This window comes from Gallus gallus, chromosome 5 (assembly GCF_016699485.2).
Source record: "Gallus gallus isolate bGalGal1 chromosome 5, bGalGal1.mat.broiler.GRCg7b, whole genome shotgun sequence".
In the NCBI taxonomy this organism is placed as follows: Eukaryota; Metazoa; Chordata; class Aves; order Galliformes; family Phasianidae; genus Gallus; species Gallus gallus.
This window is the reverse complement of record NC_052536.1, coordinates 25044022-25069082: the sequence shown is the minus strand read 5'-3', so window position 1 is coordinate 25069082 and position 25061 is coordinate 25044022. Positions and strand designations below refer to the sequence as shown.

The window sequence follows — 25061 nt, the reverse complement described above, 5'->3', positions numbered from 1 at the left end:
TGAATTCAACTTCATGTAATGCCATGAGCTGAATCTTTTGCTTCAAATCACTGAGCATTACTTCAAAAGTATGATCACATAATCCAAGTGAAATAGATATGTTGCAACAAGACTGTCCCACAAAATCATAATAAAAAATAGTCTGGCTACCAAAGAAAGAAAAAAAAAACCAAACAAACTTATCTGTAGCTAAGAACTCATCACACTTTGCATAAACATTGCTATGCTCTGAGATAGAAAGTTGTGTGTGTGCAGTGCCAGTCTCTGAAAAAGAAGAATAAGAATGATGTTTTTTTGATTTCCTGTGTAAGGCAGCTCTCCTCTGTAGTACCACTGGGATAGGACAGACTGACTTTCAGCCACTTCTAATGAAAGGACTGAAGCAGTGTTTTGAAGCAGTTCTGCTTAAGAAATTTGAGACTTAAAAATATTGCAACTGCAATTTTATTTTTGAATAACAGCTATTTTAGTGATCTAAAGAACACTCAATGTTAATTTCATGGATAGTGCAAGGCACACTTGTTTGTTATTGTGCATTGAGTGCTACTAAAATAATGTGAAGCTATTGCAGTACGGAAGTGAAATCAGATAACAATTTAAGTACAAATATTACAATATTTTGAAAAAATGTCCTATGTAGTTATTTGTGTTAAAGCCCAAATGTGTTGCTAACACAATTTAATTGAAATCAGTGCGTTCACTAAATAATACATCTCAGTAACAGAAGTTTCTCCTGGTTCTGTTTACCCAATGGCATCCCTTATGTAACATAAATAAGGGGAGAAGAACTCTTTAGATGAGAATAGTTGCAATGCTCTCTCAAGTGTTCTCCACTTGGTGAGGGCTACAAGTGCCCCATTGTATCCTCCTGTGTGTGCTTATTCAAAACTCACAGTGATGAAGAGCTATTTTATTTTGGGATTAGCTTGGGATAAATGTTTGACCTGTGTCCTTCTATCACCTAAATCACTACAGCAGTAAAAGAAATCTTAATTTGGCAAAGAACAAGTGCATAATTTGTGCTGTTGAAATCAGTGGGAGGTGGAGCTCTGAGTCAGTTTATACAGCTCTGCTTTCCTCCTGCTCCGCTGGTTGGAGAATAGTGTGTTCCAGGAGCCAGCTGTCAGCTGGACCACCACACCTCTGCCTTTTATGAAGTAGAGGTATAATGGGATCCTCAGCCTACTCACCTCTGGTAAGAGGAAATCAGCAGTGGGATGGGATGATCTGTTTGGCTATTGTAGTTGAGATGCCTGAAAAGCAGTGTTTAATGAGTTTTGGTCCTTAAGGGCCAAATATGTTTGTAATGGGCAGATTTATTAGGGCAGCTAGTAGATATCACTGGGCAGGTAGCGCTGTATCTCATAGTGAGGAGGAGAGGAGGCCTCCTGCTATAGCCCTGGTGGATCTCAGTAGAAACTAAAAACTGGGGGTTGTTGGCTGGTGGGTTTCATCAGTGGTCCTTCTCATTTCTTCATCCCCAGGATCAGTTCATCCAAGCAAACCCACACAGGAAAGTTGGGATCAGGAAGGGGAATCGTGGAAGACCATGCAGCACTGAAGATGAGGTATGGAGTAAACAACCGCATCTGGGTTATAAGGGAAGGGATGCAGGGTACAGATAGCAGTTGCAACACTGAGAGAGTCTTCCATCAGCATCTATTGTCTCTCTTTGAGCTTGGCTGTTGTTATGAAAGATGTTATGTTTGAACGGTTAGTTAAGGGAATCTGTTTCTTCTGTGACTGTGCTCCCCTGGGTGGAGAATGTTCATGATGACATGGTGGTTGGGAAGGTGAAGAAGGTTTAGAAGATGAGGAACTCGTGGTTTAAATGCTGGGCAAGGAAGTGGGAGAGCTGGATGTTAGTCTTGATTTTATGGTTACATCAGTATATGATAATCATACCTCCCAGCACCCAAAGATGTCTTCAGATATTTTTTCCTTTGCTTCATGGAGATGGATCAGCAGATGCAATGTATTATTCAGTATATGCCTCTGAAAATAATTTGGAACCCTAGTTTTTATGAAATTGAACTATTAAAAGCTGTTGGAATATACTTGAATGTGGTATGTAACAAATTATTCCATTTTTTCTGAGTAATGGCTGGTTTAAATTATATTAAATGGAAAAAAAATCATGTAATACTTTTAGTATTACTTTCCTGCATCTGCTCCCTTTCTGTAGTCAGTGTAGAATTATGAAGCTATCTGCTTGCTAGATCTACAAGATCTAGATCAACTTGACCAGGCTCTGAGCACTCTGCTCTAGCTGTAGGTGTCCCTTTCATTGCAGGGGAGTTGGGCTAGATGGCCTTTAAAGGTCCCTTCCAACTCAAATGATTTTATGATCTGGAAGAGCAATGAATTCATTACTGGCCAGCGCTATGGAATATTGGCTTTTATGTTTGAATATTTTCTTAGTCTTCCAACTTTCTCACAAATAAGCTTTCTCTAGAATGTGGGATATGTATGCTCCTAAAGCTAAGGATTAAAAATCCTTAATCTGTATTTAGGATGAAAATTCAAGCTTTCTCAAATTCTGATCGCCTACTCCAGTCACTTTTTCCACCTCCACTTTAGAAATGTTGCTGTCAAAATCTCTATTGAGGTTGATGCGTTTCTTCCAAACCAGCAGGTTTTGGTCCAATCACACTTTCTGAGAGAAAACCACTGCGTTGAGAATTTTCCAGTAGGCTCTCAGTATCATCTAGGATGGTGACACCATTTTTTAGATGGTTAATCTGCTCCTGTCAAGAGACTGACATATCAAAGTAAGAGGTATACTAGGAGATTCCAGGGAGAGAATTTATTAGAAATTGTGATACTTTAATGATTTAATTACTTCTTTCAGTTTAATTAATGGAGCTTCTGCTTCTATATTTTACTTCTGATGTTCTTCAGGATTATCTTGTTTATCCTGTAACCAAGTATAGGGTTGTCTGTAGCTGTGATGGGGTGTGGAAGGGAGAAAACAAAACAGTATTGGGTCATGCGGCCTTCAAAGATGCTGCCATGTACAGTTCGATGATACGGGATATCAGTATGCTGTTATACCCCAGTGCTTCTCTATGGTGAATCAATCAGGTCAGCCTATTGTTTTTCAACATGGATGTATTTGTATAATAATTTATTATCTGAAAGTCCTTTCTTAAATTGTTCATAGGTTTTATCATTTATTCTTTCTTCAGTTCTGTTTTTCTTTCAGCTCTTAGTTTATCAGTTTATGCCATGGTAATGTGGTTTCATTTCGGTCAATGCAGACCCTATCTGTGGATGATGAGCTATCTTTGTCAATGTCATAAAGAGCCAAAAAAGCCTGCAGCCTCTCCTGCCTTACAGCATATCATCTTGGCACTGAAAGACAATAGGCACTTTGTACTGAGCTGGACTTTCATATGAAATGGAAGTGTGCTTATGCAAAGCCTCTGATTTCAGCCTTCCCTCTGCTAGTGTACCTGGAAGAGCTCTGGAGTCCCATGTTGGGATGTCCACTTCTGGAATCTTTCTCTCTCTCTTTTATTTTTTATGTATTTTTTAGAGTTATGTAATTTGGTACAACCAAAGACGTTGAAGTGTTCTGAATCATGCAGCCAGATTGGCCAACAGCAATGATATCTTGACTGGGACATTTTAAAAAGGAGCAGATCTGTCCTGTTCCTCAGTAACGTTATGTGGCTGATGGGTGCAATCCCTGCCTGAGGAAGAAGGGGAATCCCATGGCCCCTAGGTTGGAAACTGCTGTGCTGTAATCTATTGGGCTCTGTTGTCCTGAAAGCTGAGAAACAATCCCTATAATTTGGAGGTAGCTGGATTATAACAGGGATAAATATGTGATGGCTTTTAGTGAAAGCAATTTTATGTTTTTTCTTACTACTCCACGTTAAAAATTAACCTTTAAAACCTGAATCTTTAAAAATAAATAAATAAACAACCATGCAAACAAAAACCCCAGACAACAAAACCAAACAAAAAAATAATACCCTCCCCACCCACCTCAAAACTTAACCTTACGCACAACTGGGGCATAAACTGCAGTCTGACATGTTATGGTCTATTCATGAGAGCCAATTTCTGCATGGAAATAATTACAATGAAAACATATTCACTGCATCAATACGTGAGAATAGTGTATGATTATCAATTTTCTAGATGCCCTCCCCTTTGCTTTGCTATAGGATGGGTTGTGTTGATTATATCTGAGTCCTTTGCTAATGTGTTTTTTTTCTTTTATTTTGCAGCCAGAAATACCTCAGTTGCGTTGGCTTACTGTAAAAATTATAGGTATGAGAAATCTCCGCAAAGCAGACCTGTGTGAGTACCACTGATGGCACGTTTGTATCTCAGCGCTGCAATTGTTGCCAGTGAGCTCAATGCTCCTGGGGTAAAAAAGACCCCAGAATTCTATTCTTTGTTTCTTGAAAAGTGAAATTTCAGGAGGTGAAGCTGGACATGCATTTGCTTGGAACTTGGCAAATATTTAGAAGAGGCAATGTACTTCTGTTCAAACTGTATTTTGATGTTTGTTACTATATAGTCTTAGTAGTTGAAGTAGACTTCTGTTTGAAATTGACATACGTCTACATAAATAGCTACAAACACAGAATGTTTACTTTTGGGTCTGGTGAAATATTTAGAAATTCTCAGAGGTTTTTTTTTTTTTTTTTTTTTCTGCCTGGTTGGGCAAAAGAGATTAATAAAAGTAGTACTGCTGCAACAGTCACACACCTTTCTGTTAACCCAGTGAGCCAAACTGACTGCTACGTGAGGCTGTGGTTGCCAACAGCTTCACACCAGGAAGCCCGGACGAGAACTGTATCCAACTGCAGGAACCCTGTCTGGAATGAAACTTTTCACTTCATGATACAAAGTGAAGTGAAGGTAAGATCCATAACTGAGCTTATGAGCTGAAACTTTCTACAGGGGATGTTTTCACCAGCTGTGTGTCTCTGGTACCAGGTGCACACTGCAGGAATATATAGGTTGTACTGATGTTAGAGCCACCAAGTTCCTGACTCTCTGGAAACATTTGTTCTCATTTTAGACATGGAGTAGCTGAAAGCTTTGTATGTGCACTATTTTTCTACCTAACACCTACCCCCTAAAATTCCTGTATCTATTTGCATTTTTTTCTCCTATGAAGAAAGGTTGAGGGAACTGGGTTTGTTTAGCTTAAGAGAAGAGAAGGCTCTGGGGAGACCTCCTTGTGGCCATCCAGTACTCAAAGGGAGCATATAAACAGAGGGGAGAATGACTGTTTACGAAGGTGTATAGTGATAGGACAAGGAGGAAAGCTTTTAAACTGAGACAGGGGAGGTTTAGGTTAGATATTAGGCGGAAGTTTTTCACGCAGGAAAGCAACCTACTGTGGTCTCATGCAGTGCAGTCTTCAGCAATGCATCACCAAAGCAACTTTTGGCTTTTATTCCTACAGCGTCCCCTCCTCCCTCTCATGTGCAACCCAATGGGTCTTTTTTCCATGCTCCCTGTAGAACACAGGAATCAGAATGCAACCTGGAGATGTGTCTGCAAGCCCACTTGTGAAGTGCTAGAGCAAAACAGGTCCTGTCAAGAAGAACATATAAACAAGCCAGCAACTATTCTAACAGCACTTCCTATCATATGTCATGCTACCCTTACAGAATGGGACTAAAAAAAAGTTTTTGCCTCTGTTGGACTGATCTGATCAAAGGAGAATAGTGAATTACGGGTTTGAATTTGTTGGTAGGCTTGAATAGGTAAGATAAATGTATTGAAGTTTGACCTCCACCCTTCTTGGTTTCAGCAAAACTCAGAGAAATGCAAACAGATCTTAAAAAGCTTGTGGCTTTCCCCTCTTAGCACATGCAAAACAAAGATGAAATGAGAAGATTTTTCCCTTTCAATGGGACTTGAACTTGGCTATGCTGAGGAGCAGGGTGGTGAACTAGAGATGCCGAAAGCATTGAAGAGAACAGGGGAGATTTGCAATGCATAGCAATTCCTGTTTCCTAACTGTGAGCAAGCATGCAGATTTTGGTATGGATTTTCTGCTGCCCTGATTGTTCTATCATCTTTCAAAGACCAGTCACCGTCAATTGAATCAGAGGTCTAAAAAGGTTTTCAAAGTCTTGGTATTATTTTCTTATTTGCAACCCTGAAGGCTTTTTTTTTTTTTTAATTTTAAAGCAGTGCATTTTCAAAAGCCTAATGGGCTGTGAGAAATCAAGCTTCACATCTAACATACAGACTTACAATAGAATCGTGCCCTTCCTGTGCTTTGAAGGAGTGTAAACTGGACAGCTGCAGGAGACTCTCATGCCTTCCTCTTAAGGTTTCTTATCTCAGAACAGTACACTTACATCATTCTCTGCTGCTCCCTTCAGAACGTGCTGGAGCTGACAGTCTGTGATGAAGACACCATCACACCTGATGATCAGCTTTTGACTGTACGCTTTGATGTAGCTAAAATCCAACCTGGAGAGAAGGTTCGCCTGAGTTTTGAGTTGAATCCAGAGGTGAGAAATTAAAAGATGAATGAAGTGGATAGATAAAATAATAACCTTGGTCAGAATTTACTCCTAAGATAGTGCCTATATTACAGTTATTTAATTGAATGTTTAATGACAGCACATAAAATCTATTTTAAAAGGACTATGTTAAAGCACAAAGTTAAATGCTTGAGGTTTTGTAGAAGCCAGAAAGAGTTACTCCTGTGTTGTGTTTACAATTAAATGCAGAATGGCTTTTCCATGCTGAATTTTTTCATATTTGAAAACTATCTCTGTTTTGCATCAGAAAGGAAGGTAACCATTATAGCACATCTTTTGCAGGGAAAAAAAACAGTGGTAGAAGATAACACTTGATTAAAATTTTGTCCTCGAATCTGCTTGATGGTTGTGATGAAGTGAGAGTCGGCCTCCTCTCCCAGACAGCTAGCGATAGGACTAGAGGGAATGGCCTCAAGTTGTGCCAGGGGAGATTCATGTTGGATATTAGGAAGAATTTCTTCTCTGGAAGGGTGGTCAGGAATTGGAACGGGCTGCCCAGGGAGGTGGTGAGTCACTGTCCCTGGAGGTGTTCAAGAAACTTTTAGATGTTGTAATAAGGGACGTGTTTTAGTGTAGAAATACTGGTGGTAGGTGGACAGTTGGACTGGAAGATCATGGAGCTCTTTTCCAGCTTTGGTGACTCTATGATTCTAAGCTGTGAGTTGGCTCTGAGGTGTGTGCAATAGTAGCTCAGCCCAATGGCTTAGCAAATGGCAGTTAGGGAGATAGGGCCCAGTGAGCTGTGTCTCAGGAATGTTATGGTCAAGCTGTACTTATTTGAACCACTCAGGTACCCATGAGGCATCACAGACTGTGATCTTAGCATGGACTTTTAGAGCACTTAGGATTTTTTTTTTTAATGACATAGTAATGAAACGTGCTGCGCCTTAATAGTAGGTAGCACTGTCACCTCTGTCCATTACGATTTATTTCATTTACCAAACCACATTTATCACGTGGAGGGCTGAGGGCAGATGGGTAATGTCAGAACAAAGGGCTACTTCCGCTGCGCCTCTTGCTCACCGTGCAGTTCAACAAGTCTTTCCATTGCTGGGCTCCAGGTTTCTCACCCACAAAAATGTGACTGAGATTTAATAGAAATACAATTTCTGTGTATGCTTCTAGCAGTGTAAAAAGAATGGAAATAAGACAGGCACAATTCGGCATATGTTGTAACAAAGGTTCTACTGAATGTGGTTTCTGCTGTTTTTTGGACAAGGTTGGAATAGACCATCCACAAGCTTGAACTGCATAGTCTGGTCATAATCCAACACTTGATGAAGTCTGTCTTTCATTTGAAAAACAAGACTGCTTCCTAAAACTATCCCTCAGCCTTCTGTTGCACGCTGTTGCAACCACTCTGTTTCTCACAAGTTGGAAGTGTTGGGAGATGCAAGTAAGAACAACATACTGCTCAGTTACATGCTGCAGATCCAGTTCCAAGTCACCTGATGTTTCTCACTTACTGAAATGAAGTTGTAAATTTAAAAAAAAAACAAACAAAAAAACCCCAAGCCCTCACATTTGCCTTCACTACAGAGATGGTTTTGCTTTGGCAGCTGTGTTGCTAGAGTTGTCATGGTTTTCAGTCTCTTTGCAGAGTTAAAACAGGCTGTGCAGCCAGACAGAGAGGATGTTTGGTAGCAAATGTTAGCTCTTCTGAACATGAATGTGAAATTTTACCACATGGATCATGTCAGAAAGAGATTTATGTCTTCCACTAATTGGTATTTTCCTCCCTGCGAGTGATGCAGAAGATATCTGGTATATATTTTTTGGGTGACATTTCCTGGATTGGCTGTCCCCCCATATGTGTGGGTGACTGATCCAGCAAATCGCCTCAGTTAAGGAATACCGTTATTCAGCCACTCCCATGTGTTGACACATTACTTTTCTTCTCTTATTGTTCCCTGCCCTCACTTTCTTTCCCGTTTCTACTTGTTCTGGCCCTCGTGAACTCTTTCCCTCACCCCACTTCACAGCCTCAGTCTTCCTATCTTAGCAGTTTTCATGTTCTATGTCAGACTTCTCACTTTTAAGTTTAGTCATGCTCTGCAAATTCTTCTGTTTTAACATAGGTATGATCCCCACTTACTTTGACTTATTCTCAAATGTGTTCTGCATCATTCACTTGTCCCTCCTTTTCTCTGCACTAACTGACTTGTGTTTCATACCACTAATAATGAACAGCAGGGCCATTACCCTCTATTTCATGACACTTATTTCATTCTTCTGCTTGGGAGGACAGCTAGTTTGCAAGCACTAGAGTGGTGGAGGGACATGAAACAAAAAAGTGGCAAAAGAAGGCTCCACCCACCTACTTTATGACGCAAAGGTGGCGAGAAATAAAAAAGCTTATTTTGTTCATTTCCCTTAAAAGAAAAATAACTTGTTTTCAGAATCGGGAAGAACTAGAAGTGGAATTTCTACTGGATAACATGTGAGTAAAGGCAATGTCACAACATTTGTTATTGGAATACTTGATGTCTGAGAGTGATAATGCAGTATCTGGGAAGTAGCTCCCTGCACCTATGCTTTGACATCCCAGCTTGTCCTCTTCCCAGTGGTTCCCTTTCTGTCCTGAATCTGGTGGTAGTCCTCCTGTAGAGACAGTCATAGTAACTATTAATAGCTGAAGATGGGTGTTTATTTTGTGACACAGTTTTAGGAGAGATGATGCTGACTAGAGAGGTTAGAAAGATAAAAAGACAGAAAGTCATTAAGAGCCATGGGACTGTGACACAGCAGCTGGTGGCACTTGGCATCCACAGCTGTGCTCAGAGTCATTAAAAATTAAGCAAACTCTTTGCATCTGAAAGATTATCACACATATACTTCCTGGTAAATAAACCTTTTCATTTTTCTTTTTAGTCCAGGTGTATCTGAAAAAATAGTCACTAATGGTGTGCTAGTGGTAAGCATTTTATTTTTTTATTCTTAAGTAGAGCAGAACTGAAGGTTGTGGTTGGAAGAACTGTGCCTCTAGGCATAGCCTTTACTGTCTTTCAAATGAGACACAAGTAAGACTGTGGAACTCTGAACCTGGTCATGTCTGTAGTGCATTCTGTGTTGGGAGAGATATGGATCACTCAACCAATGAGATGCTCACTGATGAAATAGCAACAAACATAATGAGAAGTGAGTGCATCCAGTGCGACTGCAAAATTTGTTACTGGGTGCCAGTCTTGGAGCTGGAGGCTCTTTTCACACCATTTACAAAGTACTGTCTGATGTCTTTGTGCTGCTACTTCATCCTGTGCAGCACCTTTGGGAAGTTTCAGCTTCAACCCAGAGATCTTAAAGTACAAGCCCATTTGATCAGTTGTTCTGCAGAACTCGTAGGCATCCTGCCAATCATTCTTTTGTAGGGACTCTTGAAGTTAAAGCGTGGTCTAGATGGTTGAAAAATTCCTTGTGTTAATTGTTGGGGATTTAATGATACCATTAGTTTTTTATGGGACAGATCTTCAGCTTTATTCACCATAGAATTGCTTCCATGCTATATACAAACTATCTGCTTATTCACAGGACACCATGTCCAAGCATGGTGTACCTATGAGACCCATAGAACCTCAGTGAGGGTCCTGGGCTGTTTCTGTGACCGGTGATGTTATTGCTCGTCTCTTCCAGTCTCGAGAAGTTTCCTGTGTGGAAGTGCAAGTGGATGACACAAGGATGAAGACTCCTTACACAAGTGAGGTTATTGACTTAAATGGTCTGTCAATATTTTTTGCCATGAAAGATGCAGGCAAATGTAGAGCATACTTGGTGGCTTTCAGTCTCATCTATTTGCATCTGGCCTGGTAGAGGATTGGGGTTTATCCTGAATTATCCACTTGTTAGTGGTGAGAGTCCTCTGCAGATTGCATGACTGCATAGCTTCAGGGAAACTGGAGGTGGCTGAGAAAAACTGAGAAACATGTCTGTAATGTGATGGTACAGAAAAACCTGTGATGAAGACAGAAAGAAAAGGGAGACATGACCAATGGGAGCGAAAAGACTGTGGTGGTGGGAACTCAGGAGATGTGAAGACTACCAGTGGCATCAGTATGACTGTCTAACATGAGCAGTCTCCTGCATGGCAGGGAGAAGCTGCAATACTACATTTGCCTTTTGGGGCATTCAGTTTGGCCCTTGTTTATGCTAATTGGATGTTGAGGGGAAGTGTTCTGTGAAGGAAAGCTGACTACAGTAGGGCTGGAATGTTACTCAAGTTGCTTCTATTTGTTATTTTTTTAGGGACAGATGTAGTTATCATTACTCTGTACGCTACTTCTTGTTCACAGGGAGAGATTTCACCTTCGCAATGAAGGGATCCTATGAAGAAACTCGGAAGATTTCCATGGGTCCTTCCTGTAGCCAAAGAGACAGTGATTCTACCATGTTCAACTATATCAAGTACAGCCAACCCAACCTGGACATGGTGTTGCCAAAGGAACGTTTATACTGTGGTGTATGTTTTTGTTTATGGACATTGATAACAGCTAAAGTACCTTCTGGGAGAAGCGTGTTGAATTAACCCTTTTCTGATAGGTTTATACCTATGGTTTGTAAATAATTTTTCCTTTATAACATTTTTTTTCCTCTATTTTAATTCAGCATGATGCAAACAGGAGGGAAAAGGATATAAATAGTCCTCTATCAGTGCCTCTGAATTCTCTGGACCTGGGAAAGAAAATGACAGTAGTGAGAGTGAGTAATCTGACAATGTTTGGAATTATTTCAACAAAGGGTAAGCTATGCCTGTGTAATACTGAGTCCATTATTAATTTTGTTATTGAAGAAGTACTAGCTGAGTGTATATATATGCACTGCTCTGCATACATTTGAAAGTATAACTGGTATTCAAGGAAAAACTGCCATTGCTTCACATATATTTTGAAAACTGGACCTAGCAATGTTTGTGTGCAGAAGACCTGAGAAATAGATTAATGATTTATTACTAGATTATATATCTGAATAACTGTTACTGTTGTTAAAAAAAATAATTGTAATTGCAAATTTTCAGTTGTTTAAAATGTGTGCTGTTGTCATTCTTCATTCTCAGGGTGCATCTTATGAAGTGTCTGTGAAGAAAGAAGATGGGTAAATATTACTTCTTCTGAATGATTAATTAGGCCAATCTTTTCATAGTATGTACTTTAGATGAAGGGAAGCTACAGTTTAAACTAGCTCATTACTTCTAAACCAGAAATAGAAATTGTAATCAATTAAAGAAGACTGAGATATAGGGAAGGGTTAATAAATCATGTATGTTTTGAATTGGTTGGTAAGTGTCCAGGATAGAATAAATGGTGCACTGTCACAGAGTATAACAAGTCGCAATATTTTTCCTGATCTTTTTTCTTGCTAATGTTGATGCTTAAGAATGACTCTGTTTTGTAATCTTCATAATACATACACATTTATATATAACGTGTTTCTACATGTTTCTATTATCATTATGCATTTACCAATCCTCTGCAGTAAAACAAACGGACAGCAAGTAATTAATTTAAGGAGTGACTCATAGTGATTCTTCAGAGGGCAACATTACCCCCTCCTGATGAGTTTGCTACATTGCAAGCAGACTGATGTGATAAATTGGAGCTTTTATTGAATATTAATTAAAAGTCACAAAAGGGACAAAATAACATCTTTGGGAAGAAAAAAGCAAAAAAAGCCAAGCAAAATAACAAAATCCAACATCAAACAGCCCCCCCAAACCTGAAAGAGCTGACTTGTGAAAATAAATGTTATGGAATAAATAATTCACATGATGTTCGTAATTGCGTACAGATATAAAGGGAAACATTTAAGAGGTCTCTTCCAACTCATGTTATCAGCAGAGAAGAGCCTAAAGCAGCATTAGAGACAAATTAGAGTTGCGTTTTTCCTGAAGCGTGTTGAGTTTTGGCAACTGCTGAGTCCCCCCTGCTATTCAGGAAACACGTACATAGGAAAAGACCATGAAGGAATGAAGGAATTTGAGGGCTCGGTGAGAAACAGCTTAAGTTCAGATATGTTCCTTCCATTTTGTCAGCTGGGAATTTGATTCCTTTACTTTCCTCATGATTGCATGAATTCTCCGTAGTAAGGCAGAAATATATGGCCTGTAATATCCTCCATTTATTTGCATATGGTGGTCATCATGTGCATGGAAATAGTTTTTCTTTAAACTGGTGTCTTTTTGGTGCTGAATTTTGCCTGATGTCTCAAGCAATAGCACTAGAAAGGACTTGCACTGAATGTCTTTTTTGTTCTCATCTTGTGCTCTAGTAGCAAGAATTTAGATTTGCGCTTGGGGTTTGATCTATGTGCAGAGGAAAAAGATTTCATCTGTAAAAGGAAGAAGGTTGTTGCTGCTGCTCTAAAAAATGTTCTTCAACTTGATGAAGACCTGCAGGAGGATGAGGTGTGTGGGACAACAGCTTGTGAACTTGAATTATTCTGCCCCCTTTGAATGAAGATGTGCTGTACTTGCACACCTATCTATATAAATCCTCCACATCTTTTAGACTGAAGTGTATAAACCAGGTTATCGTGAGCACCTATATCCAAAAATGTTTGGTGCTCCCAGAACGCCCATCCCTTGATGCTGTGTGCAGGAGAACATTTGTCAACCAAGTGCTAACAGACTTGAATATTGAGTAGAACGCTCTCTAGCAAGTAGGTCACTTCTCTATTTCACCCATTAATGAATGACCCTATGCCTTTGTGTGCTAAGCAGGTGCCGGTGGTGGCAGTCGTGACCACAGCAGGGGGAGTGCGGTCCATGACGTCAATGTTTGGCAGTCTTCTAGCTCTACAAGAGTTAGGTGTTCTGGACTGCATCTCATACATCAGTGGTCTATCTGCCACAACATGGTAAGGAGAATTGGGCTTTTCTTTGTTGTTCATGTTAGCAGAGTGATAACTAGAAACAAAATGCATGTGTGTAACATAAGCCTGTGAATTTTCAGATACCAGTGTTGAATCTCAGTATTCTTTTTACCAGGACCATGGCAAAATTATATGAAGATGCAAATTGGTCACAGAAGGATCTCAGAGGGCCAATTGATGATATTTGGAAATATGTGATCAAGAGCAAATTGCACTGTTTCTCTACAGATCATCTGAAATACTATGAGAAGGAGTTGTGTGAAAGAAAGCTAGAGGGGCACAAGCTCTCTTTCACAGATTTATGGGGACTCTTCATTGACTCTATGCTACATAATGAGGTATTATATATCCATCCCTTTTTCCAGAGGATTTCTAACTTTTCATATCTAAAATTTTGGAACCGGTTATGCCTGAAGAGGAAAGGGTCTCAAAAACTCTGAGGTCACTTTCTTTGGATTTTTAGAAGAAAAACATGGTCAGCCTAAAATGTAAGCATGTGGGGAAAAAGTCTGGCATGTAGGAAAAAAAAAAAAAAGTCAAGGTGGTCATGAAACTAACTGATTAGCATCCTTTAACTTCAGATCAAATAACCATTCTAGTAACATGTACAGGATAGGTGGCTCTGACAGAACAAAATTCAGGAATAGCCCTACCAGCAAACAAAAAAGCAGCACTCAGTGGCTCTTGGTTGTCTTTTATCCTAAGCATCTCCAAGGTAGCTAAATAGCTTTATGTTTCCTTAAATCAAGCCACAAGCTAGTGAGTACAGAAAGAAGTTTCCCATTTTTCCCCTCCAACCTACATTTCAAAACAAAACCTCAGAAACATCAGTGGTAACACCTAGGCAAGGTTTGGAGAGTTCCAGACAGATCAACATGAATGAATTTGGGTAGTCAAACAACAGAAGTATATGGAACAAAATCTGCTGATATGTAATAGATGTTTTATTGATAGCCCATAGTTAGAAACCATATAAGTACATCATGTTCATCTTTTTCAATTATTTCTGTTCTTCATAAACAGGAAAATACTCATAAACTCTCTGATCAGCAACTGGCAGTGAATCAGGGGCAGAATCCACTGCCCATTTACTTGTCTCTCAATGTCAGGGATAAATTTAGCACTCTGGATTTTAAAGGTAATGATTAGTATATGCATTTTTTTTATAGATCTAAGGAGCTTACTTTTAAGTCTAGATAAATTCCAGAAGCTTTTACTGCAAGTCCAAGCTAATAAATCTTTTAAATAATTCCTTTCTTTGCAGAGTGGGTGGAGTTCACGCCTTATGAGGTAGGTGCCCTGAAATATGGGGCCTTTGTTCGTTCAGAGGATTTTGGTAGTGAATTTTTCATGGGCCACCTGATGAAGAAGATCCCAGAATCCCGGATCTGCTTCTTGGAAGGTGATTTAATATCTCGGAAAAAATGGTAACTTTGCAAAAATACACTTGGCTGCAGGGAATAGTAAGCATTTAATAATTATTGGTCTGCAATTGGAACAATGCTAATATCAGATCGTGTATCTGATGCAATTTAAACTTCAAGCAAACCAGTTAAAGCAGGAAAAGAAGCAAACTCCTAAGATGAATACAACTAATTGGCTCTTGTATTATTAGGTTAGAACAAACCAGAACACATTGGAGCAAAACAGAACTGATCATTTGAAGTATATAAAAGTCAGATTGTGGTTTTAAAAGTAACATGAGTTTTGAAAGTAGTCTAATAATCCAGTCGTTGTGGAATGGTATGACATTTGGTAGTTATATTACAATTCATAATATTTTATAAGTGAAGCAGTGCTCATCTAAGCTGCCACAAAATTTGAATCCAAGTAGATCTCCACAACTTTGCTGTAAATGTTCAAAATAATATTAACTATGACTTTTTATTTTTCTGTATACTTTCAAGGCACATGGAGTAATATATTTTCCCAGAGTTTTATGGATGTTGTCTACCTCTCGGGTCATTCAGAGGACTTCTGGCACAGATGGACTCGAGGCACTGAGCATGACATTGGTTAGTTATCTGGATTATTTTTACTTGCATCTGCATTGTCTTCACATCTCTCTGAAATGTGAAGATTGATATTTTGAATGGGTTAAGGTTTATGGCCTGTTTCTTAGGAAACACCAAGCCTTTGTGAGAGAAGGAAAAGCAGGAAAGAAAATATGCTGGAAAGCAGGAAAAAACATTTGTCTGCTCACTGTTCAGCATCCCTGGCAAGTTCTGTTAGTTGTGAGAGGGCTACCACAAGCCCTCTCGGGAGGGAGAAGCCAGGCAGGGATCAAGTTGATGCTATGGCACTGAAACCCACCTCTGGCCCAGAAGAGCCTGTAGAAAGATGTGTGCGCCCACTGTACAGGGCGTAGCAATGGTGTCCAGCCCCTTGACTGGGGTTACTATGTGCTGCTTTGTAGGTGCACCCTCAAGAGGAACTTCTCCACATTCCAGCAGACAGTCTCCTCAGGTCAAGCTTACCTTTTTCTGCATGCTCACTGAATTCTGACAGACTGCTGGGCACAGATTCTTCTATCTATTAGTTTATTTAAATTGTAGCTGCATACTGCTGAAATAGTCCTCTTCTGTCCATTCACTATTGATGATTATGAGCTTGTTCTGCTCTGGGGGTTCACTGAGCTCAGAGAGTTAATCATTACTTTTCAATGCCATTTGTTAAGGTACTCAGACAAACTCTTGATGTTAGACAATCAAGAATTCAGATTCATTCTTTGTTATTACTGGTATCACAAAGACTGATGCAGACATAAGCCATCTTACTGTTGTCTCTACAGAGGAGCACCCTGCTCTGCCTACAAGACCTCATGAGCAAACAACTTGCTTATCCCTTCCCAAGGGTTACCTTTCCAATGCTCTTCGAGAAATGATGACAGGACGTCCAGTGGTTTCATACTATCATAATTTCATCAAGGGCTTGCAGCTGCATAACAAGTATTTAGAGAATGAAAGCTTCTGCATGTGGAAAGGTAAAGGCACTTGGTTTTAGATGCATTTTTGAAGGACATTTGAGTGCTGATAACTGATGAGGACAAATATTTCATAAAATTTAGCTTAAAGGCAGATTCTGATTAATACTGTTTAATCAGTTAAGTAACTGCGCTGACTGGGAAGCTCTTGGTGGAAAGGGCTGCTCCTTCCATAATTAATTGCTAGTGTAAGTTTTTGACTTTCAGATACAGTGCTTGATTCTTCTCCCAACCAACTGAATGCAATGGGTGACTACCTCAAGCTGGTAGATACAGCTTTCTTCATCAATACCAGCTGCCCACCATTTTTGAGGCCAGAGAGGAAAGTGGATGTCATTTTGCATTTAAATTACAGCGGAGGATCACAGACTCTGGTGATGTTTTGAAACAGTGATTCTTTATCTGTATGACTCCAGCAGATGAATTTATCACATCTTTTTTTTTTTCTTCTTCAGAAAATGGTATTTTGATAAATTTTAATTTTCTTTGTTGATCCAGCCACTGGACCTATTCTCAGAGTACTGCTTAGAGCAAGGGATCCCATTTCCCTGCACAGAGCTGAGCTGTGAGGATCGGGAGCACCTGAAGGAGTGCTATGTGTTTGAGGACAACTTAGAGGCACCAATCTTGGTCTATTTCCCACTTGTGTGTGATACCTTTCAAAGATACAAGGCACCAAGTAAGTTTAAGCATTAATCAATAATTGATCTTGGTCTTGGATATGATGTGGTTCCTTTTAAAAAAAAAAATAACAATTTTTTAATCCAAATTACCCATTGAATTAATCACTTTTCTAAAACAAGAGACTGGAATGTTCTCACTTGGCTCAGTCACCATATTTGCAGTCCCACTGTGATGGATATAAATTTGGTTAAATGACCAGACTGAACAGATGAGCTTCAGAATTAGTAGCATTAACAACTGTACTTTGAGGCAAAACTCTTTTTTAAAACTCTTTTTTTTTTTTGCTATCCAGGACTGGCTGCTTTCCTTTGATAGTCCAAGAACAGGAGGCAGCTAATAAAGTTATATCTGCTTATAGCTAACATTATCTCTTAACAATATGATGATAACAAGATACTAATGGTGTCCACAGTTAGCATGATAAAAATCCTCTAATTATTTGATTTAAAAAAAAATTGATTTAATAAAAAAAAAATTGAGAATAGAAAGTATGGAAAACAATAAAGTGAATGATTTTACAGGGTAGCAAGCACATCTGATATCTATCATTTCTGAAAATCTGCCAGGTTATTGTTCAGCCATAGAGTAAGTAGTGATTTATCTGTTTCACTAGAAAAATCACTTGTCGCATTCACTTTCTGTTTGGTGATACTTCTGTGTGCATCATCTCTAATTTTATTGTTTCCATTTTAGTAAAAGAGTAAACTTTCCTCAAAATAATGAACAATGTTCATGAACTTACTTATTGATGAAACCTCATTAACTTCACCCTTCATTCCATTGCATCTGTTTAGAGTGCAGTACATCTCAGCCGCCTTAGCAAGAATTCCCCTTCCAAGGACATTCTGCTGTCCTTTTCCATCAGATAGTGGATAAAGAGTTGTCATCTCTGTGTACCAAGTGGAAAAGCTAAAAAGACAAAATTCTGAATTTACAAAAGTGAAATATTCTCATGGAAAACTGTAATCTTAAGAGGAAGGTATTTTGCATGACAGAGTGGTTCTTCCAATTAGTTGTGGATCAGCTGCAATTGAGGCCTATCAGCGAAGTACTGGATTTTATTACTGCAGCAGAGGTAGTATACTTATGGCAATTAAATCTTTATCCGTTTTCCTGAAAGAATCCAGTTTCCTGGAGCTGTCACTGTGTATTTTGCATTGCCTGCTAGGAGTTTTGCATTGCAGTAGCCTCGCTGTGCTGAAGTTTGCTATGTGTTCACTGCAGATGTGGAGCGCAGTCCTGCAGAGATGGAGCAGGGAAGAGTAGATGTGTCCAATTGTTTTGCTCCCTATGGCACTGGTCAACTTACATATACTGAAGGGAATTTCAACAAGCTGTTGAACCTCTGCAACTACAACATCCTGAATAACAAACGTTTGATTCTTCAGGCTTTGAAAACTGCAGTGGAACGGAAGAAGCGATTTAAAAATTGCTCACTACCTCAGTCATCTGAACTCTCTTAAAGCGTATTTGGACAATTCCCATCTGGAGATATACCAATGTTTTAATAATGGACTAACAGATATCCCAGCAACATGAATCTGTACAAAATGAACTTCCATGTTAACTTATTAAAAAAGAGAATCGTGTTTTATTCAGTACTGCATGCTAGGATTAATGCTGGTTTTGGCATTGGTCATAGGAAAATTATGATTAGTTTGTAAGACTGTCCCTAGTGTTCCAGTGAATGGGAAGGAGTTTACGGAGATAAGAAGAACCATGTTTCAACCTCACAAAACTCTGTTCCAAATTTACATGCAGATCTTAGCAGTATGTGGTCTTTGATCCAGAAATCAAAGTGAAGATGAAGCAAAGCCTTCCCTTGCCCAAAGAGCTCTGCTTGTGACAGAAGTAAATTAGACACCCAAAGATGCTTGCATGTGGCAAATGATTACTGAAAATGGTAGAATTGACCCGCACACGATGTCCTCTATTTTCTCAGTAGCCATCTTTTAGGCAGAAGTTGAACCTTCAGTGAATTTATGACTCTGGACATCACTGCACTGAGTCTAAATTTTTTGAGTGATTACTATTCCAGAGTGATTAACATATATAGGCTTATTTTTCTGACAACTCTATGATAAAAATCATCTGGCTCCATCTATTTTGTTGGGCTTTTTTTCTGCACTACTGCCTGCTAAGTGGATTTTGAAGCTGAGGATTCAGCAGTTGAGTTTTGAATCCTACACTTTATTGGGTTTGGAAAATAGCTTAACAACCTAGCCTTTGGCCATAATCTTATCTTCATTTATTAATCTTCCTATATTTGCACGATGGCAACAAAACTCGTAATAGCAATCCATTGACTTCTGCAACATTATAATTCAGTGTGTAGTTGCTGGTACAGTTTTATTCCTATGTGTCCAAAACACACAGGGAAGTGTGCCCAAGATTTTCATATGTGTTTTAGCTAAACGTCTGTTTAAGAAAAAATGTTTATAGGTCATTCTAAGAACTTATTTTCTCTTGTGTTTAGTAATATACAGTGTAATAGCTACCATTCAAATATAAAATCACCGTGCATGAGCCTATTAAAAATCAGTATTACAGATGCACACATTGATGTATATAATTTTATTAAGTTCAGCAAACTCACTTCATCTAGTGATTTTATATGGGAGAAAGTGCTTTTTGTTTTCGATATAAACAAACCAAATATAGAGGGGACAAGAACAACCATGAGCTTTGCAAATGACCTTTGAGGAAGAATAAAAGAAAAATAGCCACTTCAGTTGGGAGATTAAAAAAAAAATGCAGGAAATTCTGCTCTTAAAGCCAAGATGACTGAGATGATAATGAAAGGTTTACAAGTCCAAATTACTGGTACTTGCAAATACCAAAGTATTTATTCAGTAATTGGGAGTGCAGTGCTTTTTTTTATTATTAAGCAGGAGATACTTGGTTCCTTCTTAGCAAGTCCTATTTTCTATGCATCCATTCATGTTCATTAGTGGTTATCTTCTGTCAAACTTTGCTGCTGTATGAGTCAAGCCAGAAGCTTCCTTTCAAAAAGGAAACTATTGGCAGCAATCACTTGAACTCCTTTGCATGTCTCTAGGATGGCCGTGTTCAAGAACTCTTTTTTCCTCAATTGTTTCTAAAATCTTTCATTTTCAACTCTGTGGACTTTACCATCAAGATGGCCACAGTTTTCTGTGAGCAAAGAAGGTAGGGAGAATGTCCCTCTAACAGTTCAATTGTTTTATTAGTCAGTTTATGTTCAAATAATAATGATGTAGGATTTAAATATATATGTATGTCCTTGTGCGTGTGTGTGTATATATAAAGCTATCTACTTAAACTGTATTTTAATTATTTTAAACAATCCTTTTCACAGTTCCAGGAATATGTAACAGAGGCAGTACTTTTCATGCTGGGGTATTCTGCCAACTGGTTACTGGTGGTTGCAACACTTGGCATTGCTCTTGGAGCTTTACTCACCCAAGGCGTGGTGGTGATGTGTTTATGTGCATATTTGGCAACATATCCAGAAAGTAGGGTGGCTTAGAATAAGCTGTAAATAGGGAGCCCACTTTAAGAAATCTGGGCCTGCTAGGCAAGCCACTGAAAAGTCTTATGCTTTCCAATTTGTTTAGCTTTAGCAACTTGATATTTTCGACTTGAGGGAAATTCGGTACTCACAAATACTGGTGTTTGTATAAGGACCTGGCTCCAAGGATCCAACATCACGTATGAGGTTAATGTTTTCTCTGGGCTCACCAAATTTGGTGGACTTTCTGTAGTGGCTTATGAGTTTCCTTTACAATGGACTCATTTGACTTCTTGTATGAGGAAGAAAAGGCTTCTTTTTCTGTCCTGTTGAATCTGATTCATACTATGTTACTGCAGCAATACCTGAGTCATCCCTGTGATGTTGTGGAAGGGCAGTGTAAAAGTAGGGGGGAAACAATGTATGTTTAAAGGTAAATCAAAAATAACAAAGCAGGAACAAGATCAGTATCACCACAGTGGATATACGTGTATGTTTTTTAATGGGAACTGGGGCCTAGTGGTATATTGGCCTGCAAATGCACTAGTAATGTACTGGTATATTAGCTGGATTTTTGAAGTGATTCAGCATTGGTGTAATTGTTCTAATCTGGGTCCAGGCAGGTCAACAATTTCTTTTTTTGGAAACACTTGTTTGTGACCTGTCACACAAGCTCTGCCAAATGTGATGGCGCTCTGCTGGAAGCAATTAGTTGTGAATATTTATAGTCCACTGGGACTCAGACACTTCTCAGGCTGACTGTAGGTGAAGCTAACCCCTTAATTAGCTCATGACATGAAGTGACTTTGACAATATTTTGAATATTGGTTTGGTCTTAGTTGGGCTCTTAATTTCTTTGTGAAGCTCTTAGGCTACGTGTCTTGCCACCCTTATGCTGCAGGAATTACTTGCTCAGCTGACAGAGTGGTGCTTCACACCTCTTGTCTGAGAGGGTTAGGGAAGAAAAAACATTGTTTGAATGGTTTCTGAAGTGTTGAATGAAACTTGGAAAGGTCCAATGACCTCAGAGGGAGAGAGGGGGGGGGGGGGGGGGTGCTGCTGGGTGCTCACATCTACACAGATTTGGGAGAGTTAGAGATGATGGTCATGATCACCTATGTTTGAGAAGGGGCTTGGATTTGAATTTTTTTTTTTTTGCAAAGAGCTGAAGCCCATATTGCATATACTGGGGATGGCTATGTCAACACTTTACAGGTGATTTTTGTATGGGAGAAACATTCAGTTACTTCCTGTGGGTGAGTAGGAGGGGTGAGATCTTTATCTCTTTAAAGGACGTCAAGGACATGCAAAATAATTTTTAAACAAATTTCTCAATAGTTTTTGGAAGGCAGAATCCTCCTTCATGTGTGTCATAAATCAGAATAGTGCCTTAGTAAAAATGTAATCCCCTCTACCCCCTGTCAGCTGATGTGATGTTTCTCTGCAGTGGCAGTAAATTTGCACTTCTAGTTCTTGGGGATTTGAATTCACATTAAGATGGAAGGTCTCTCCTAATTACAAGTGGGTGATATACAGATCTTTAGATTTTCTTTTTTGGCCTCTGCACCTGGTCCCCTTTAGATTGTTTGAAACCTGTTAGCAATTTGGTTCAACATGTTGTTTAGGTTAAGCAAAGAAAGAAAATGTCAGACAGTACTGAAAGATCTTGACACGTTGACTTTGGAGAAAGAGAAACTTTAAATAATTTGCATGATTTCTAGTGTAAAATAATTTATTTAGAAATTATGTTTTAGATATGTGTTCTAAATTAACGGAAAAAAAAAAGGTTTCATTTGCAAAATTCCCTATTCAGTCAGCACCTCCGCGAAGTCACATTATTACTGACTGAGTGGAGCTCACTTCTTGCTTCTGTAAAGGTACGCCTCTGATTCTGGGTGTTTTCAAATCAAACTTCAGTCCATGATACTGAAAATTGTGATCCTGGCACGAGATTTCTTTTCAGTTATCAGACCTCCATATCTCTCTCTTACTGCTCAACACCTATGCAGGTTTATGTGCAGTCCACCATACAGGTCCTATGTTTCCCACCTGACAGAAGAGGAAAGCATGGGCACTGATGGAATGACTTCTGTAGCCTTCACTTTGAGGGTATTGTAGAGTATGGAAGAGTAAGTATATTGAAGATGAATGTTTCTCAGACTGAAATCTGAGACTATGGGAAAGGCGGTGTCATTATTCATCCATGGTTAAGTCTTCTCACATGTGGAGATTATAGCACTTAGCTCCATTGTGCAACTGCAAGTTGATTTTGAACTGCTGCCTTTCTTGCCCGATTGACAGGTGACGTCTGTGTAGATCGTATAGCTTACAGATCTGTTTTAAAATAAAATAAAAAGACTGAAAGGCTAGACCCAGAGAAGATCCCCCAACTGTAGAGCTGACACTGTGTTTACTTGTTAATTTGTGTTATTTGTGAACTCTGAATATTTCTTTTCTGCTAAGACATCGCACTGTCATTTTATAACACTTCTCGCTTATTTTTGGGTATTGAACTACCTTTCTGGTTTAATTTAAACACTAGTCAAGGTGCTTAAGTGATGAGAGGTCATTATGGAGGCGGTACAGTTGTACTTTTCTCTTATAATAATATGAAATCCCCCATTAGTCATACATTTCTGTAGTCCTAGATGATCAGAAGGTGATGAAGGAGTATATGAGATAATCATAGGATGTCGGATGCAGCTGTTACTGCAACTTATTGCAACCTGCAACTTACTGCACTTATGATATCCAGATAATTGTGTCTCTGTTTGGGAAGGTAGTGTTTTCAGTAAGGCAGTTTAAATAAATTTTGACTGCATCAGATTGGCAAGATATCTATATTTGCTCTGCTTGTCTTTAATTGAGACAGAGATACAAAAGCACACATATGTAGATGAGAACTTCAAAGCAGATGGAGAGCAAAGGAAAATTATATCTTCAGTTTTACTTTCCTTTACATTGCTCAGAGCTTTAAAGACTACTTTGCGTTTTCTTGGCAGTAATTGCCTCCCTAGTCTTTAAAAAGTGAAATTAGAGTGTAAGTAGCATCTATTTGGAGAACACTACTGGTTTTGAATTATTTACTCTGGAAATGTACTGGCTAAAAAAAAATCTGTTTAGTTCCAATATATGGCTTATTAGACTTTGAGTAGCTTCTGCCACAATTTACTTGATGGCTGTCTTTGTAAGCCTCTGTAACTTGAAAAGAATTCAAGAAAAATGTACAAAGCCTCAGAATGACAAATTATACTTTGAAGTAGAAATCTTTTTCGAAATCACAATCCTGGGACGCATTTCTAATTCTGTAACACAACAGTGGGACAGACTGCAAAATCAGAATTTATTTGGACAGGGATTGTATAGGCCCTGCGGTATTACTTTTCCATGTGATCAGCAGACAAAGCTTCCTCAGTGATGAGAAAAATGTTCTTTTACAGGTGTTCTGTTCTGTAACATGTTCTGTTACTACAGGTAAGTAGTGTTTCCTTCTATCGTTAACAAATACCTGTTGATCATAATTCTTGACTTTTACAAAGCTTTCAAAGCTCTCTTCCAAAGTCTTCTCGTGTGTCTGGGATAAGCTGTGGTTAAGGGAACGCTACATCAGCTACAAAACTTGGTGATGGTTGTGAGTAGGAGAGGAAGAGGTACTTAGGATCATGTTTTGGGTGTGGGAATAATTATACTATTTTGAGAGAGCAATCTGAATATTAAGCTGTTCAGCAATGAAGATGCAATGAATGTAATACTCCAAATTACAAAGAAGTGGTATCCCCTTTTTAGATGTTGTACTAAGGGACATGGATTAATGGGTAAATATTGGTAGGTGGACAGTTTGACTAGATGATCTTGGAGGTCTTTTCCAATCTTGGCGATTCTATGTTTCTATGAAAGTAATGCTGGGGCAGTATTGCATTGGCTTTGAAATAGCTGGGGTGGTATACCTAGGGGCTGCTCTGTTCTGTGGCTAAGAAATGAACGAAGTAATGGGTTCTGATTGCATAAGGAGAAGGTAGAGTTCCTCTGAAGACACAGCATCTGCTGGGGTGAGCTGGGGAAACCGAGCTGAATGACTGATCCCCTCTCATTTGATAAATAATGTGTGGTGGTTTATTTATTTATTTATTTATTGCAGCAGATCCCTACTTTTTAATACTGGAATTTCTCTGGAAAAGCATTCTTCCTTCTAAAGCTGGAAGGACTAGTTTTGCAGGAGCATAAATGGATGATTCTCAACTGTGAGTTCTCTGCCTGGATTTATTCATAAACATTTAACACATATATAAAGTATGCAAAGGCAGAAGTTAAGGAAGAAGTGAATTACCCATCAATATGAAAGAGGCTGATTTAAAAATATGTTTCAGATACTGAACCTTTCCTTACCACATGCCCTGTGCCCTACCTGGGGTCTGTGATGCAAGTGACCCTCCCCTGTCATCAAGCAGAGAGACAGGAAGGAGTGTGGCAGAGCAAGAATCTCATGTCACACTCCGAAGTCTGCCAGCCTGCAGAC

General features: G+C 39.0%; 1 protein-coding gene across 4 annotated transcripts; it reads left to right on the top strand.

Annotated features, from left to right (window-relative positions):
* Positions 1–807: 807 nt before the first annotated feature.
* On the top strand, positions 808–18649 carry LOC423229 (cytosolic phospholipase A2 epsilon-like). 4 transcript variants are annotated; one of them, XR_005860475.1, is made up of 22 exons: positions 816–1195; positions 1485–1568; positions 4239–4311; positions 4742–4878; positions 6363–6494; positions 8927–8967; positions 9399–9441; positions 10158–10221; positions 10814–10980; positions 11127–11219; positions 11575–11612; positions 12786–12921; positions 13234–13373; positions 13504–13726; positions 14412–14526; positions 14653–14790; positions 15296–15403; positions 16180–16371; positions 16579–16745; positions 16870–17050; positions 17850–18130; positions 18280–18393. XR_005860475.1 is itself a non-coding variant. In XM_015287109.3 (21 exons), exons 1-21 carry the CDS (start codon positions 1169–1171, stop codon positions 18516–18518), a joined length of 2538 nt encoding a protein of 845 aa, XP_015142595.2. In that variant the 5' UTR covers positions 830–1168; the 3' UTR covers positions 18519–18649. The 4 variants fall into 4 exon arrangements, 3 of the variants coding, with proteins under 3 accessions (XP_040557837.1, XP_015142595.2, XP_015142596.2); XM_015287109.3 differs by lacking the exon at positions 17850–18130 and having other exon boundaries at positions 830–1195; positions 18280–18649; XM_015287110.3 differs by lacking the exon at positions 17850–18130 and having other exon boundaries at positions 832–1195; positions 13237–13373; positions 18280–18649.
* Positions 18650–25061: the final 6412 nt, after the last annotated feature.